General features: G+C 51.0%; 1 protein-coding gene across 1 annotated transcript in view; it reads left to right on the forward strand.

Annotated features, from left to right (window-relative positions):
- Positions 1–15,031, forward strand: part of LOC127036283 (uncharacterized) — a 63,758-nt gene extending 48,727 nt beyond the window's left edge. The window contains exons 30-33 of the mRNA XM_050927092.1: positions 2,959–3,174; positions 4,401–4,505; positions 12,990–13,079; positions 14,634–15,031. Of these exons, the coding sequence (XP_050783049.1) occupies positions 2,959–3,174; positions 4,401–4,505; positions 12,990–13,079; positions 14,634–14,782 (560 nt within the window). The 3' untranslated portion in view covers positions 14,783–15,031. The remainder of the gene's footprint in view (positions 1–2,958; positions 3,175–4,400; positions 4,506–12,989; positions 13,080–14,633) is intronic.
- Positions 15,032–16,156: the final 1,125 nt, after the last annotated feature.

A 16,156-nucleotide genomic window follows, 5' to 3' on the forward strand; every position in this document is an offset into this window, starting at 1 on the left:
CCCCTGACCCTCATTTCCCTCTGGGACCAGCAAACAGACACGGCTTTAGTCCCTTCCAGCCCAGCAGAACTGCAGAGAGATGCTTGCTGGCCTCCCAGCTTGCAAAGGCAGCTCCAGTGGAAGTGTAGTGTCCTCCCTGGCCACAGCCATTGCTCCCCAAGGTCCTGTGTCTGGTCAGTGGCCAGAGGAGTAACGTGGGGTTGCTTTGAGCAGGACTCTGATGGTTCTCCTTGATTCAGGGAGGTCCTTCTTTTGTGATCTTTTCTCTCACTTGTTGTACAGTAACTCCTCACTTAAAGTCGTCCAGTTAACGGTGTTTCGTTGTTACGTTTCTGATCAGTTAGGGAACATCCTCATTTAAAGCTGTGTAATGCTCCCTTATAACGTTGTTTGGCAGCTGCCTGCTTTGTCCACTGCTTGAAGGAAGAGCAGCCTGTTGGAGCTAGCTGGTGGGGGCTTGGAACCAGGGTGGACCAGCAGCCCCCCGATCAGCTCCCTGCTCCTCTAAGTTCCCTGTGTGGCAGCCGCCCAGCAGGCTATCAGTTGCCAGCAGTTCAGCTGTCTCTCCCGCACTGCCATGTGCTGCTCCTGCCCTCTGCCCGGGAGCTGCTCCCAGGAGCCTCCTGCTTGCTGTGGGGTAGTGGGAGGTGGAAAGAGGGGGGCTAATATCAGGGTATCCCAGTCCCCCCTGCTCATCCTATTTTCATAGAGCGGGGTGGGGGGGAGGATGACAGGACAGAGCTCAGGACTGAGAGAACTTGCTGGAAGCAGCTGCTGTCTCAACTTCCTGGTCTACTTAAAAAGGCAATGTACTTAGAGTGGAGCCAGCGTACTTAAAGGGACAATGCACATCTAGCTCTCTCACACACAGGGTGTGTGTCTGTCTCTCTCTGCCATGCTGTCTCCCCTCCCTCCATTCGTGCTGCCTTGTAGAGTGTGAGGCTACATTAACAATAACGTGTTAACCCTTGAGGGCTCAGCCGAGTGCTAGTTCATCATTTAGCAGTAAGGCATTCCCTGGGAAATATCTCACCCTCTGATTCCACCACCTCAACCAAGCTTCACAATCATCATCGCTGTGTACAGTATTAAATTGTTCGTTTAAAACTTATACTGTATATATATATAATATAGTCTTTTGTCTGGTGAAAAAAAGTTCCCTGGAACCTAACCCCCCCATTTACATTATTTTTTATGGGGAAATTGGATTCATTTAACATCATTTCGCTTAAAGTTGCATTTTTCAGGAAGAGAACTACAACGTTAAGCGAGGAGTTACTGTATAAAGCTTCTCTGTCCCTTGACCTGCCTCTAGGGGCTGGGCTCTGTCAGAGCTCACAGGGGGCTGGCTCCAGCAAAATTTCTGAGCTCTTCAGGAGTGCAACTCTCTATTCCGGCAGAGTTTAGGAGCTCGCCAGAACTGCTGCCTCCTCCAGCCCCTTAGCAGCCTCTTCCTGCAGGTACATCCCAGTGAGCTCTGCCCTCCAGATCCTTCCCCCCTACCCACACACATGACCACTTGTCTAGGAGCACAACTAAACCAAGGGGGTTTGGGATGCCTGGGAAGGAACCTGCAGAGTTTAAAAACAGGTTCCTAAGCTTGGGAAGGCCTAATTTTTGTTTGTAGTTACATCTTCTTTAGAAACATCTAAACATCTAAACGATAAGGATAGCCACAGGCAAACCATCAAATTTGAGCTGAAAATAACCTCTAGCACCATGGCAGTCACAAAAAGTATCTCAACTTTGATCTTTAATTACTTGTAATTTTGCAAGGAATTAAATTCTTAAAGCCAAATGGTAACAATTTGGCACGTCGTCTTAACCCCTTCCTTTGTGTCTGTAGCAATAGCAAGGAGTACACAGACTAGATCGCAATTCTCCTGGCACGGTGTATCCACCTCGCTTTCCAAACAGATGTCCTTGTTCTCCTGTTCCCAGCCACGCCCAGCGCTGGCTGGGGGAAGAGCTCAATGAGGGGCAGCAGCAGGAGGAATCCGAATAAAACTGGAATTTGAACATGTGCCAGATTTGGAAGGAGGGTCACGTTCTGCTCCAGAATGTCACGTCCCGGGCAGAATTAGAAGCCCCTGTTCCTGCTGGGCCGTGGGGGAAGCTGAGAGCCCTGGCACAGTCTGGGTGGGAGAACAGGCTGTGTGCCCCCATTCCCGTCACTGCCCCCCCTCCCCAGGTGCGTTTGTGGCCCCCCCGCTTTGGAAGCCGTTACATTCTCCTCCGCTTCCTTCACGCTGCCTCACAGGCTCCTGCCATGTGTCCCAATCAGAAAGTGGGACAGCACTGGGCCCAATCCTGTCCCTCCTCCACCTCCCTTAGTCTGCCCGGGGGGGGAGCTGGCTCAGAGCCCTGCCCTCCAGCCCCAGCATGGGAAGCGTGACAGGAGGTGGCTGGAAAAAGAGACGTGAGTTTCTGAGGGTGGGCGCTCAGCCCCTGAAATGTGTCTGACCCACAACGGAGGCACCCCAAATGGATAGTCCCATGTGGAAAGGTGGCTCTGCTATTTGGCTGGGTGGAGGCAGTGAATCCAGCCCCAAAGGGCGTTTATTGGAGGCCGGTTCCTGCTGCAGCAGCACACCTGCTTACACTTCCTTCTGCCCCAGAGCATCCTCCTGCGCTGCCCATTCCCTCCCGCCCTTTTTGGCTTTAGCCGTGGCTGGGGTTTGAAGCTGGCTGTGGCTTGTTGGGGACACACGGACACCTCTGAACTCCTGGGTGGCTGCGGGCTTCTGTTCCTGGTCATTGCCATGTGTGCTGCCGTGCCTGCAGTGGGACCGTCACGTCCAGCAGCGCCATGGCACTAGGGCTGCAAGGGGCTAGTGCAGGGCATTTGCTGGCTGTTCGGAGTGGAAGCGAGGCCGTGGCTCGCAGCTGTGTGTCTGATAGCACACGTGTTTCACGAGAGACCCAGAGAAATTTTTTTTCACTCTCTGCTTCCCCCAGCTACCGAGTGGTTTGTGAAGCAGCCTGGCCGGGGCGTAGTGGGAGACCCAGCATTCCTGTATCCTTCTGCCGAGAGCCTGGAGCAGGCTAAGCAGGAGTGCCTCCATGAGAGGAGCATGTGCGCAGCCGTTCTGCAGGCTGGGACAGGCGTCTACCTGATCAGCTCCATGGCTGGCATTATCTCCCGACCCAACTCCACACTCTACGTATGGACCAGTAAGAGCAGAACCCCACCCAGAGGCATCCCATGCTCATATCTGCAAAGCGGTAGCATGGCCTCGTGCTGAGAGCAAGGCATTGTGGGCCTGAGCCTACCCTGCCTCGCTCCTTGCCGAGTCATTGACACCCAGGCAAGTGGAGTGCCTGGGTATTGGTGTAGGGTGGAGGAGGAGCAGGCTTGGGGACTTAGCAGACCTGGGTTCTAATTCTAGCTCTGCCACTGATCTGCTGTGTGACTTGGGTCAGTCAAGCCCATCAATCAGTGCCTCAGTTTCCTCTCAGCCCTAGCTTCACTGTTGGGCCACAGGGCAGGTAAACTGGGAATAAGCCTGGTGCAGGGGGGCTACTGCATTGCCTGTATCCCGGCCTCTGGCACAGGGTGTGCTCCAGGGCAGGCTGGGGGCAGGGCAGAGACAGGGTGGGCGCTGAGGGTTGGGGGGAGTGGGAGGGAGAGAGAGGAGGCATGGCTGGAGAGGTCCTATGCCCTGCTGATTCTGTACCTCTACAAAGCCCCATGGGGCCATTGCAATAGGGGTGTAAGTCAGGCCCAGCATGCCCTTTGTCCTGGTGCCAGTGTAGGATGAGTCTGTTAACCCATTTGTGCAACTAGGGGGACCAGAGGTCCCGATAAAATTGGGACTGTCCCGATTTTCAGGCATTTGTCCTGCATCCCAATCAATGTTTGGTCAGGACGCAATTTGTCCCGATATTTCACACTCCTGGTTTGTTTTGTTTTGTTTTGCTCCTCCGGCAGGACTCCGCTTTTTTCCCCGCCTCTGCCGGCGGGACTCCAGGACTCTGTTTGTTTTTTTTTACTGTGCTAGTAGGACTCCGCTTTTATTTTTATTTTATTTTTTTCCCCCTGTGCCGGTGGAACTCCGGGACTCTGTTTTTTTTTCTCTGTCTATCTCTCTGCCGGCGGGACTCAATTTTTTTTCTTTCTCCCCCGCCCCGCCCCTCCGTCGGGACTCCATTATTTTTTTTTTCCCTCTCTGCCAGCAGGACTCCGGGACTCCGCGCTTTTTTTTTTCTCCGCCGGCAGGACTCACCCCCCTCCCATGTGTCCCAATATTTTCTTCATCCTGTCTGGTCGCCCTATGTGTGACACTTGCTCTGCTCTGTGAAGGCTGTCAGGGGGCTGGGTGAGTGCCAAGAGCTAAATCTGTTCACCCAGCCTATGGCCTGCTGCACTCTGCTGAGCATTCTCTCCTCTTTGGTTGCAGTATGTGCTGAGGGGTTCAGCGGCCTGCGCTGTCATAGATACACTGCCCCCCAAGAGCGACCTGCGTGTGATTGCAGTGGCAGAGTCCGGATGTCGGGAGCCCAAGGTGAGAGCCCTGGCCCTTCTGCTGCCTGGTCTGGTGAGGTGAGAAAAGGGGTTGGGGGTGGCGGGAGCCTTGGGGTGTGTCATTCCATAGGGGATGTTAATTGGGAATCCTACAGAAAGTGGAAACAGGGATGAATTGCTAAGGCAGATTATAAAAGAATAGCACAAGCATAGAATCCTAGAACTGGAAGGGACCTGGAGAGGTATCTAGTTCAGTCCCGTGCACTCATGGGAGGACTAGTGATCTAGACCATTCCTGACAGGTGTTTGTCTAACCTGCTGTTAAAAATCTCCGGTGATGGAGATTCCACAATCTCCCTAGGCAATTTATTCCAGTGCTTACCACTCCGACAGGAAAATTTTTCCAACCTAAACCTTCTGTGCTACAATTTAAGCCCATTGCTTCTTGCCCTGTCCTCAGAGGTTAAGAACAATTTTTCTCCCTCCTCCTTGTAACAACCTTTCATGTACTTGAAAACTATTCTCATGTCCCCCCTCAGTCTGCTTTTTTCCGGACTAAACAAACCCAATTTTTTCAATCTTCCCTCATAGGTCATGTTTTCTAGACCTTTTTGTTGCTCTTCTCTGGACTTTCTCCAATTTGTCCACATCCTTCCTGAATCGTGGTGGCCAGACCTGGACACAATACTCCAGTTCAGGCCTAATCAGTGCGGAGTAAAGCGGAAGAATTACTTCTTGTGTCTTGCTTACAACACTCCTGCTAATACATCCCAGAATGATGTTTGCTTTTTTTGCAACAGCGTTACACTGTTGACTCATATTTAGTTTGTGGTCCACTATGACTCCCAGATCCCTTTCCACAGTACTCCTTCCTACGCAGTCATTTCCCATTTTGTTCCTTCCTAAATGGAGTACTTTGCATTTGTCCTTATTAAATTTCAGCCTATTGACTTCAGACCATGTCTCCAGTTTGCCCAGATCATTTTGAATTTAAATCCTATCCTCCAAATCACTTGAAACCCTTCCCAGCTTGGTATCATCCACAAACGTTATCAGTGTATTCTCTATGCTATTATCTAAATCATTGATGAAGGTATTGAACAGAACTGGACCCAGAACCGATCCCTGCCGGACCCCACTCCTTATGTCTGTCCAGCATGACTGTGAACCACTGTAACTACTCTTTGGGAACTGTTTTCCTACCAGTTTTGCACCCACCTTATAGTACTCCATCTAGGTTGCATTTCCCTAGTTTATTTATGAGAAGGTCATGCGAGACAGTATCAAAAGATTTACTAAAGTCAAGATATACCACACCTACCTCTTCCCCCCATCCACAAGGCTTGTTACCCTGTTAAAGAAAGCTATCAGGTTGCTTTGACATGATTTGTTCTTGACAAATCCATGCTGACCGGTACTTATCACCTTAGCATCTTCTTGATGTTTGGAAATTGATTGCTTAATTATTTGCTCCATTATCTTTCCAGGTACAGAAGTTAAGCTGACTGGTCTGTAATTCCCTGGGTTGTCCTTATTTCCCTTTTTATAGATGGGCACTGTATTTGCCCTTTTCCAGTCTTCTGGAATCTCTCCCGTCTTCCATGACTTCTCAAAGATAAGCATGTATGGACAAAATCAGAAACAGTAAGGCACAAAATGGGTTACACCGAGCAAGGGACATAACAGCATAAGAAGAGGTTCTTTAAATACATTAGAAGCAAGAGAAAGAGAAAGGAAAGTGTAGGTCCTCTACTTAGTGGGGAAGGAGTGCTAACAACTGATAACCTCAAGAAAGCTGAGGTATTGCCAATTTTGTTTCAGTCTTCACTAAAAAGGTTAATGGTGACCTGATGCACAATGTAATTAATATTAACAACCAGGGGGAAGGAACACAAGCCAAAATAGAGAAAGAAGAGGTTAAGGAATATTTGGATAAGTTAGATGTATTCAAATTGGCAGGCCCGATGAAATTCATCCTAATATACTTAAGGAACTAGGTGATGCAATCTTGGAACCATTAGCAATTACACCTCTACCTCGACATAACGCTGTCCTTGGGAGCCAAAAAATCTTACAGCGTTATAGGTGAAACTGTGTTATATTGAACATGCCCCCCCCCCCGGAGCACTGCTTTACTGAGTTATATCCAAATTCGTGTTATATCGGGTGGCATTCTATCGAGGTAGCAGTGTATCTTCGAGAACTTCTGGAGGATGAGTGAGGTCCCAGAGGACTTGAGAAGGGAAAACATAGCACCTGGGGAATAATAGACCAGTCAGCCTAACTTCACTACCTGAAAAGATACTGGAACAAATCAGTAAACATTCAGTTTGTAAGCACCTAGAGGATAATAGGGTTATAAGAATAGCCAGCATGGATTTGTCAAGCCCAAATCACGCCAAACAACCCAATTGCTTTCTTTGAGAGGGATACTGGCCAGGGGCTAGGGAGGAAGCATAGATGTGGTATATCTTGAATTTATTAAGGTTGTTGACACAGCCCCACATGATGGTCTCATAAGCAAACGAGGGGAAATGTGGTCTAGATGAAATTACTATAAGGTGGGTGCACAACTGGTTGAAAGATTATACTCAGAATAGTTATTAATGATTTGCTGTCAGACTGGGAGGACGTATGCAGTAGGCTCCACAGGGTCAGGCCTGGGTCTGGTACTATTCATTATTGTCATAAATGACTTGGATAATAGATTGGAGAGTGTGCTTACAAAATTTGCAGATGACACCAAGCCGGCAGGTGATGCAAGACCTTTGGAGAACAGGATTAGAATTCAAAACAACCATGACAAATTGGAGAATTGTTCTGAGTTCAACAAGATGAAATTCAGCAAAGATGAGTGTGAGGTACTATGCTTGGGAAGGAAAAATCACACTCACAAGTACAAAATAGGAAGTAACTGGCTAGGCGGTAGTACTGCTGAAAAGGCCCTGGGGGTTATACTGGATCACAAATTGATCATGAGCCAAAAATATGATGCAGCTGCAAAAAAGGGTAACATAATTCTGGGGTGTATTAACAGGAGTGTTGTATGCAAGACCAGGTCTAAACTGTAAACTTACATCAATATAAATATGTTGCTCGAGAGTGTGCGACGCAGTTATACTGACTTAACCCACATTGTAGATCGCACTGTGTCGATGGGAGGGCTTCTCCTGTCAACATAGCTACCGCCTCTTCTGGAGGTGGATGAACTATGCCAGTGGCAGAAAGTGTCCCATCAGTGTAGTAGCGTCTTCACTGAAGCACTACAGCAGGGCAGGTGCATCAGTGTAGCTGCACTGCTGCACCGTTTTGTGTGTAGACCTGCCCAAAGACATGGGAGGTGCTTGCCCCACTCTGCTTGGCACTGGTGAGACCTCAGCTGGAGTCCTGTGGCCAGTTCTGGGTACTGCACTTTAGGAAAGATGGAGACAAATTGGAGAGAGTCCAGAGGAGAACAACAGAAATTATAAAGGGTTCAGAAAACCTGACCTATCAGAAAAGATTAAAATAACTGGGCATGTTTAGTGTTGAGAAAAGAAGACACAGGAGGACCTGACAAGAGTCTTCAGCTAAGTTGGCCGGTATAAAGAGGACTGTGATCAATTGTTCTTCATGTCCACTGAAGGTAGGACAAGAAGCAGTGGGCTTAGATTCTGATTCAAAGGCCAGAAGGGACCATTGTAATCCTCTAGCCTGATCTCTGGTGTAACTCAGGCCAGAGACCTGCCCCAAGATAATCCCTAGAGCAGAGCTTTTAGAAAAACACCTAGTCTTGACTGAAAAACTGCTAGTTATGGAGAATCACCACATCCCTTGGTAAATTGTTCCAATGATTAACGACTCTCACTGTTAGAAAATGTAGGTCTTATGTCCAATCTGAATTTGTCTAGCTTCAACTTCCAGCCATTGGTTTGTGTCATACGTTTCTCTGCTAGAGTCCCCCGCCCTGTCAGTATGGCCCACGTTCTTTGTTCCTAGACAAATACATTTACATTTAGCCGTATTAAAATACATATTGTTAGCTTGCACCCAGCTTACCAAGTGATCAAGATCGCTCTGAATCAGTGACCCGTCCTCTTTATTTACTGTTCCCCCAATGTTTGTGTTGTTTGCCAACTTTGTCAGTGATGAGTTTGTTTCTTTTAGGTTGTTGATAAAAATGTTAAATAGTGTAAAGCAGGGGTTCTCCAGCTGGGGGTTGGGACCCCTCGGAGGGTCGTGTGGTTATTACATGGGGGGTCGCAAGCTGTCAGCCTCCACCCCAACCCCACTTTTCCTCCACAATTTATAATGGTGTTAAGTATAGAAAAATGTTTTTAATTTATAAGTGGTTTCACACTCAGAGGCTTGCTATGTGAAAGGGGTCACCAATACAGAAGTTTGCGAACCACTGGTGTAGAGCCAAGAACTGATCCCTGTGAGAACCCCCTAGAAACACACCCACTTAGTAAAGATGTCCTGTTTATAGTTACATTTTCTAACCTATCAGTTAGCCAGTTTTTAATCCATTTAATGAATGGCCTGTAGTTGTCAGGGTCACCTCTGGAGCCCTTTTTAAAAATTGGCATCACATTAGCTTCTTCCAGTCATTTGGTACAGAAACTGATTTAAATGATAGGTAACAGGTGACGGTTAGTAGTCCTGCAGTTTCACATTCGAGTTCCTTCTGACCTCTTGGGTGAATAGCATCAGGTCCTGGAGACTTATTACTGTTTAGTTTATCAATTTGTTCCCAAACCTCCTCTAATGACACCTCAATCTGGGACAGTTCCTCAGATCTGTCACCCAAAAAGAATGGCCTAGGTTTGGGAATCTCCCTCACATCCTGACGAAGTGGGTATTCACCCACGAAAGCTCATGCTCCAAAACGTCTGTTAGTCTATAAGGTGCCACAGGATTCTTTGCTGCTTTTACAGATCCAGACTAACACGGCTGCCCCTCTGAGAATTCATTTAGTTTCTCTGCGATGGCCTTATTGTCTTTGAGTGCTCCTTTAGCATCTTGATTGTCCAGTGGCCCCACTGGTTGTTTAGCAGCTTCCTGCTTCTGATGTATTTAAAAAAATGTTTGCAATTACTTTTGGAGTCTTTGGCTAGCTGTTCTTCAAATTTTTTTTGGTCTTTCTAATTATACTTTTACACTTCATTTGCCAGAGTTTATGCTCTTTTCTATTTACTTCACTAGGATTTATCTTCCACTTTTTAAAGGGTGCCTTTTTGCCTCTCACTGCTTCTTTTACTTTGTTGTTGAACCACGATGGCTCTTTTTTGGTTCCCTTACTATGTTTTTTAATTTGAGATATACATTTAAGTTGAGCCTCTATTATGGTGTCTTTAAAAAGTTTCCATGCAGCTTGCAGAGATTTCACTTTTGGCGCTGTACCTTTTAATTTCTGTTTCACTAACCTCCTCATTTCTGTGTAGTTCTCCTTTCTGATATTAAATGCTACAGTGCTGGGCTGCTGTAGAGTTTTCCCCACCACAGGGATGTTAAATTTAATTATATTATGGTCACTATTACCAAGAGGTCCAGCTATATTCACCTCTTGGACCTGAGCCTGTACTCCACTTAAATCAAGGGAAATCAAGCATTGCCTCTCCTCTTGTGGGTTCCAGGACTCACTGCTCCAAGAAGCAGTCATTGATGGTGTCAAAAAACTTTATCTCGGCATTCTGTCCTGAGGTGACATGTACCCAGTCAATATGGGGATAGTGGAAATCCCCCATTATTATAGAGGTTTTTATTGTAATAGCCTCTCTAATCTCCCTGAGCATTTCAGAGTCACTATCACCATGCCAGAGTCCTGCGTGGCCTGGGCTGTGTTGTGGGACTCAGTGTTGTGTATTGCTTGGGCTTAGCTTTGCCAACCCTTCCAGATTGTCCTGGCATTCCCAGGAATTAAAGATGAATCTTTAATTAAAGATAATATCATGTGATGAAACCTCCAGGAATTCATCCAACCAAAGTTGGCAACCCTACCTGGACTGTGTTGTGGGACCCAGTATTGTGGGTGGCTGGGGCAGATCTGGGTTGTATTGTGGGACCCAGTGTTGTGGGTGGCTATGGCAGGTCTGGGCTGTGTTGTGGGATGCAGAGTTGTGGGTGGCTGGGGCAGGTGAGCGCTGTGTTGTGGGACCCAGTGTTGTGCATGGCTGGGGTAGGTCTGGACTGTGTTGTGGGACCCAGTGTTGTGTGTGTCCAGGGCAGGTGAGGGCTATGTTTTGGGACCCAGTGTTGTGTGTGTCTGGGGCAGGTGAGGGCTGTGTTGTGGGACCCAGTGTTGTGTGTGTCTGGGGCAGGTGAGGGCTGTGTTGTGGGCCCCAGAGTTGTGCGTGGCTGGGGCAGTTGAGGGCTGTGTTGTGGGCCCCAGAGTTTTGCGTGGCTGGGGCAGGTGAGGGCTGTGTTGTGGGCCCCAGAGATGTGCGTGGCTGGGGCAGGTCTGGGCTGTGTTGTGGGCCCCAGAGATGTGCGTGGCTGGGGCAGGTCTGGGCTGTGTTGTGGGAGTCACGTGGAGCATTCCGGCTCGGGATTAGTATTGAAATCCAAGCTTTGCTTTAGGACAGAATAATAAAATCAAGCTCTTGGCATGTCAGGATAATTAAACTGGTTCCTGCTCTGCGCCCTTCGGTGTTGTTTGCAGGAGGACTGGCAGGATGTGAGGCATTTGTTTGTCAATGTACTTTTCTCTCTGGACTCTCTCAGGTGGAATGTTTGGGAAGATCTCCCTTAGGGGGAATGGATCCCATGATTCCCCACAGATCTGTGGGCAAGGTCTTGTTTGCTGGTGTCTAGAGCTCAGATACAATGGATCTGCCAGTTCCCTTCCTGCTGGTGCCCAGAGCTGTGCTCCTTCCCCGTGACTGCTCAGAGTCCGTCTGGGGGGTTCCTGTGGCGAATGCAGTGCCAGTGTCAGCTGAGAGCCTGCAGCCTGGACTCTGTTTATTCACAGAACAGATCCAGCATGGGTGGGGGCAGCAGCAGCTTCCTCCTCCCCCCACACCAGCTGGCAATGTGCCTCAGACCCTGCACTCACCCCCTCTGTGCAATAGCTCAGTGAGTCTTGGGCCTCTCTGCTGAGATGCCAACAATGGTGCTTCTCCTGCTCATGGCAGGGGACTCCGTGCTGGGGTAAAGCTGGTGCAAAGGCCCTGACACTTCCTGTGCCAGCTGCCCACTTGCCCTTGGCATAAACAGGAGGAGGGGGTGTGTTGGGAGGGAAGGGGCAGCGCTACCCCAGAGACCTTATGCCTGTGGTGCAGTCCTGCCCTGTGCCATGGCCTGGCAGCCCTGAATCGTGAGCTGCAGCCAGCATGGATGGTGTGGAGCCTGGAGCCCTGTATCATGCTCAGTGTCTCAGCAAGCTCGCTGCCAGAGCTGGGTAAACAGCAGCAACAGCTCCCCGCTCACCCGCCGCTCCCCCTGTAGTACTGCTATTCTGGTTACTGTCTCCTGTTGGATCCCAGCTGAGCCCGTGTGCACGTGTGTGGGTGTGAGTGAGTGTGCATGTGTATTTGTGTGTGTGTGTGTGTGCATACATTATGTCCACACATGTGTGTGTGTGCGCACGTGTGAGTGTGTGTGATAGCGTGTGTTTGCACAGGTGCCTAAGAAGAAGTGACGTTTTGATTACATTGCCAAGTCTCTCTCTCCTGGCGATGTGATTCCTTTCATGCCAGTCCTTCCCAGGGAAAGGTATTCTCAGCCAAGTTCCAGAGCCTTGAAGAGAGCAGGCTGGAGCGGGTGCTGCCTATGTCCTGACAGGACCCTGGGGCTAGCACCACCCAGTCAGAGCACGAGGGCCTGAGCCGAGTCCAGGACGACGCCCCACTCCGAGAGCGAGGCACTGGATTATCACTTGCAGACAAACCCAACTTTTCCCAGGGACTGGAGCGCCGCCTTCTGGGGCTGGCATTCTTCAGCTACCCAACTGCTTGTTGGCCAAGGGAATGGCCTGGAGCCACTCCTCTCAGGAGCTTGTTGCTGGGGGGCCAGGGTCCTGGGCGTTCGATACAGGTGCCCTTGTGGCTGGAGGTAGGGTGACCTGATGTGACTAGATAACCTCCTGAGGTCCCTTCCAACCCTGATATTCTATGATTCTATGTCCTGATTTTATAGAGACAGTCCTGATATTTGGGACTTTGTCTTATATAGGCGCCTGTTACCCCCCACAATCTGTCAAGATTTTTCATACTTGCTGTCTGGCCACCCTAGGTGGAGGTGATGCCCTTGCAGGCTGCCAAGGGATTGCAAGGACTCAGGACTGAAGTTACACTCGTGCACACACAATTGTGTGCACACCACCCCATCCCACCCCTGTTGCAGGGGGAAACAGGCGGTGGATACCAAACCCACACCTGGACAGGAAACAGGCCAAGGGAATGGGCAGCGCTGCGGAGCTCTTGCTGTCTGTCGCATCTAGTTTCACTGTAAGGTTTCAGGGCAGTGCTGGAGTGTTCATCACGCAGGTCTGGTGGGGGGTTGTCTCTCTGGGGAGAAGATAACAGCCACTCGTGTCTCTTTGCAGTGTGTGGTGTCCCTGTGCAGAGCTGCATTGACTACTGTCACCACACAACGACCCGGAGCAACTGCTCCCTCTGCCTGCCCCTCTGCTCAGGTGAGTCCTCATCGCCCATAGCCTGGCTGGGTGTTTTTGTGCCTCGGGTTGGAGCAAATGCTGAGTAGCACAGCTTCTCCTAGCACCGAGGGCAGGGCTGTGCCTCCAGCCCTGGCATGGCAGGAGAAGCTTCCCAGCTCAGTTTTCTCCTGGCTTCGTCAGGCTTTGAGATGCTAGAGTCACCCTGGTGGACTCTCCCATCTCCCACACCTGGAACGCTCACAGCGTTCCTGCTTTGCCTTTGGCTGACCTGACAACTGGTGCAAAAAGCCCTGATGCAAATCCCCCCCATGGAGACACAGCCCCAGAATGCAGCCAGGGAAGGGGCAGCCAGCCTGCAGGGTCCCTGGGAGTAGAAGGTTGCGGCCTATGGGTCTTTGAGACCTTGGCAAGCAAGGGGTGCCTGGCTTGTCCCCTCCTGTGCTCTCTGGGGGTGACACTACCTATGGCCACATCTGGATGAGGGAAGGAGCAGGTCATTAGAAGCATGTTAGCTAGCGTGATTTAGTGAAGGGAGTCTAGATACTAATGTAGACAGGGTGCAGCACCTTTCAAACCTAGCTAGCTGGTCACAGTCAGCCCGGGATGCAGGTAGGGCCCTCTTCTATGGCTCAGGGGCTGGCAGATTTGCTAAATGCTCCACCTCCCCAAGCAGGATGGGAGACAGGGAGACCTGCTCCAGCTGTGCGGCCTCCTTGCTTAAAGCCTGTTGGCCCATGGCAGCCCGTCTGTCAAAGTCAGGAGGCTTCAGGGTTTCTTCCAAATGTGGCTCCACCCAGCCTGGGAGAAGCAGGTCCTGGCCACAGGGACCCATGGTTATTCAGTGTTACACTGCGCCAGAGTCTGTCCCCCATGCCCCTTGGGAATGGGCAAATGGGTAACGGCCCAGGAGCAGCCCCTTGCTATCCAGAGAGGTGTTCCAGGAGGGGAGATCAGAGCAGTAGCCAATGCAGATTGTTGTCTCCAGTGTTTCAGGGACTTCCACCCAATCCTGAACCTCCTGATTCCAGGGCCTGGATTCTGGGTCTCTGGCAGTTCCTGTGAGCATACAGGGGCCTGACAGCCACCAGCTCTCCCCAGGCACTGGCCCTGTTAGCTAGCACAAGTCAGCCATGATGGCGGTGGGAGCTAGGGCTACCCGTGGCAGGACAGTAGAGCAGGCCCCCGCATAGCTACACCCAAGTCTTCTCCAGGGACAGGGACTCCTCTGGGCCTGTTGTGCTGGACATTCCAGCAGTGAGCACATGGCAGCAGCAGCCAGTGATAGGAATAGGCTGTGCCCAGTCCCTGGCTAGGACGTGTTCACCGGGGTCTGGGCCGCACACGATGGCTTTGGAACTCCCAGGGCAGCTGCCTGGTGTCACAGGTGCCTTTGCATTTCCAGCTGTTGGAGGCTGTTGTCTGGAGCAGCAGTTGTCTCCTGGTCTCCTGGACTGGAAGGGGCGTCTGGAGCCCAGCTGCCTGGGCCTGCTCTGTTCTGCAGGGAGGTTTGGAGCACTTCCAATCTGGGAGCAGCTCCTATCATGCCAGGTAGCATCTGCTCTTTTCTTCCAGACTTCAGCCTGGGCGTCCTGGACCCCGAGGAGCTGGCTGTGGTATCCATGGTGCAGTTCAAAGTGTCACAGTCCCTCAACCTCACCTCAGAGGACGAGCGTGATCAAATGAATGCATCTAAAATCATCTACCACAGTGAACTCCCCTGAGCAATCGGTGCCTCAGGGAATGCTGGGAAAGGGCAGAGCAGTAACGGCTGCCCAGTGCTCATCTTGCAAAGGTTCCCCAGTTATTCCCCTTCCCATTCGGTTCTGTGCTACTGTTTTGCTGTAAACGTGCTGGGGAAGGGGCTCAATGTAATGTTCCCAACCATCCCATTGCTGTGGTCTGAGTGGGGCGGGGCCAGCAACTCGCAGCTACATGAACTAGGAGCCCACTCCCAGATGAGCCGATCCAGGGCCCTGGGGAGCAGTATCCATAGGTAGCTCTTCACCGGACTCAGCATCAGCCCTGACTCACAAGTGAGACATTAAAGGGACAGACTAGGAGCAATCCAGGGAGACAGTTACCATGCACCAGCCTGGCAGGGGCCCCTCGCCTCACCCAGGTGCACCAGCTGCAGATGCAGTGGTCCCAGCCCAGCCTTCTGTCAGCTCCAGTGGGCACCCGGGCCTAGGAGCCAGGATGTGGGGAAGAGCAGGGTGGGAAGTGTCACAGAGTCCCTGGGCGATGCTCTGGAACTGCTCCTCACCAAGCCAGTCAGGACTTTGGGGAGCCTCCTCTCCCTTGGAGTTGACTGTCTCCAGGGCAAGAAGCTCACACGTCTTCACCTCCTGGGTCTCTCCTTGGAGCATTCAGCATCCTCTGCCCCTCCGTGCACTTCCCACACGAGTCCGCCCAGGCAGGGTCCTGGGAAGCCACCGGGTCCTGCACCTCCACTTCACAGTCAGACGTGACTCTCAGCCAGCCAGTAAAGCAGAAGGTTTATTTGGACGACAGGAACACAGTCCAAGGCAGGTCTTGCAAGAACAGACAGCAGGACCCCCTTTAGTTAGGTCCATCTGGGTCCCCCAGGGAGGCCACAGCCCCGTTGGGAAGCCCAAGCCCTGTCGGGATGTCCCTCTCCCTTTCCAGCCAGCTTCCAAAACTGAAAAACCCCCTCCAGCCCCTCCTTTTGTGGCCTTTGTCTCTTTCTCAGGCCAGGAGGTCACCTGATCTCTTTGTTCTCCCACACCTTTAGCATCCCTCTGCAGAGGAGAAGGGCCAGGCCATTAGTTGCCACGGAGACAGAGGGTCGGCCAGAAACTGAGGCACCAACGCAGTATTCAGAGGAAACATTAAAAACAGCCCCACTTCATCACAGGGGGCACCTCAGCACTTGAGGTGAGGGGCAGGAGATGCTGCACCAAGGGGCTAATCAAACTTTTCTGCCAGATTCAAAAGAATTTCAGACCAAGAAAGTGCCAGTTTCAGGATACAGCCCCAGCCCTTGGCTGGCACACGTACACTGCTGAGCACCAAGCTCCTCCCCTCCCCTCCCGGATCTCTCCAGGTGGGGCTGAGAGCCCTGTCCTGAGACTGAG

Source organism: Gopherus flavomarginatus, chromosome 17 (genome assembly GCF_025201925.1).
Source record: "Gopherus flavomarginatus isolate rGopFla2 chromosome 17, rGopFla2.mat.asm, whole genome shotgun sequence".
Classification (NCBI taxonomy): domain Eukaryota; kingdom Metazoa; phylum Chordata; order Testudines; family Testudinidae; genus Gopherus; species Gopherus flavomarginatus.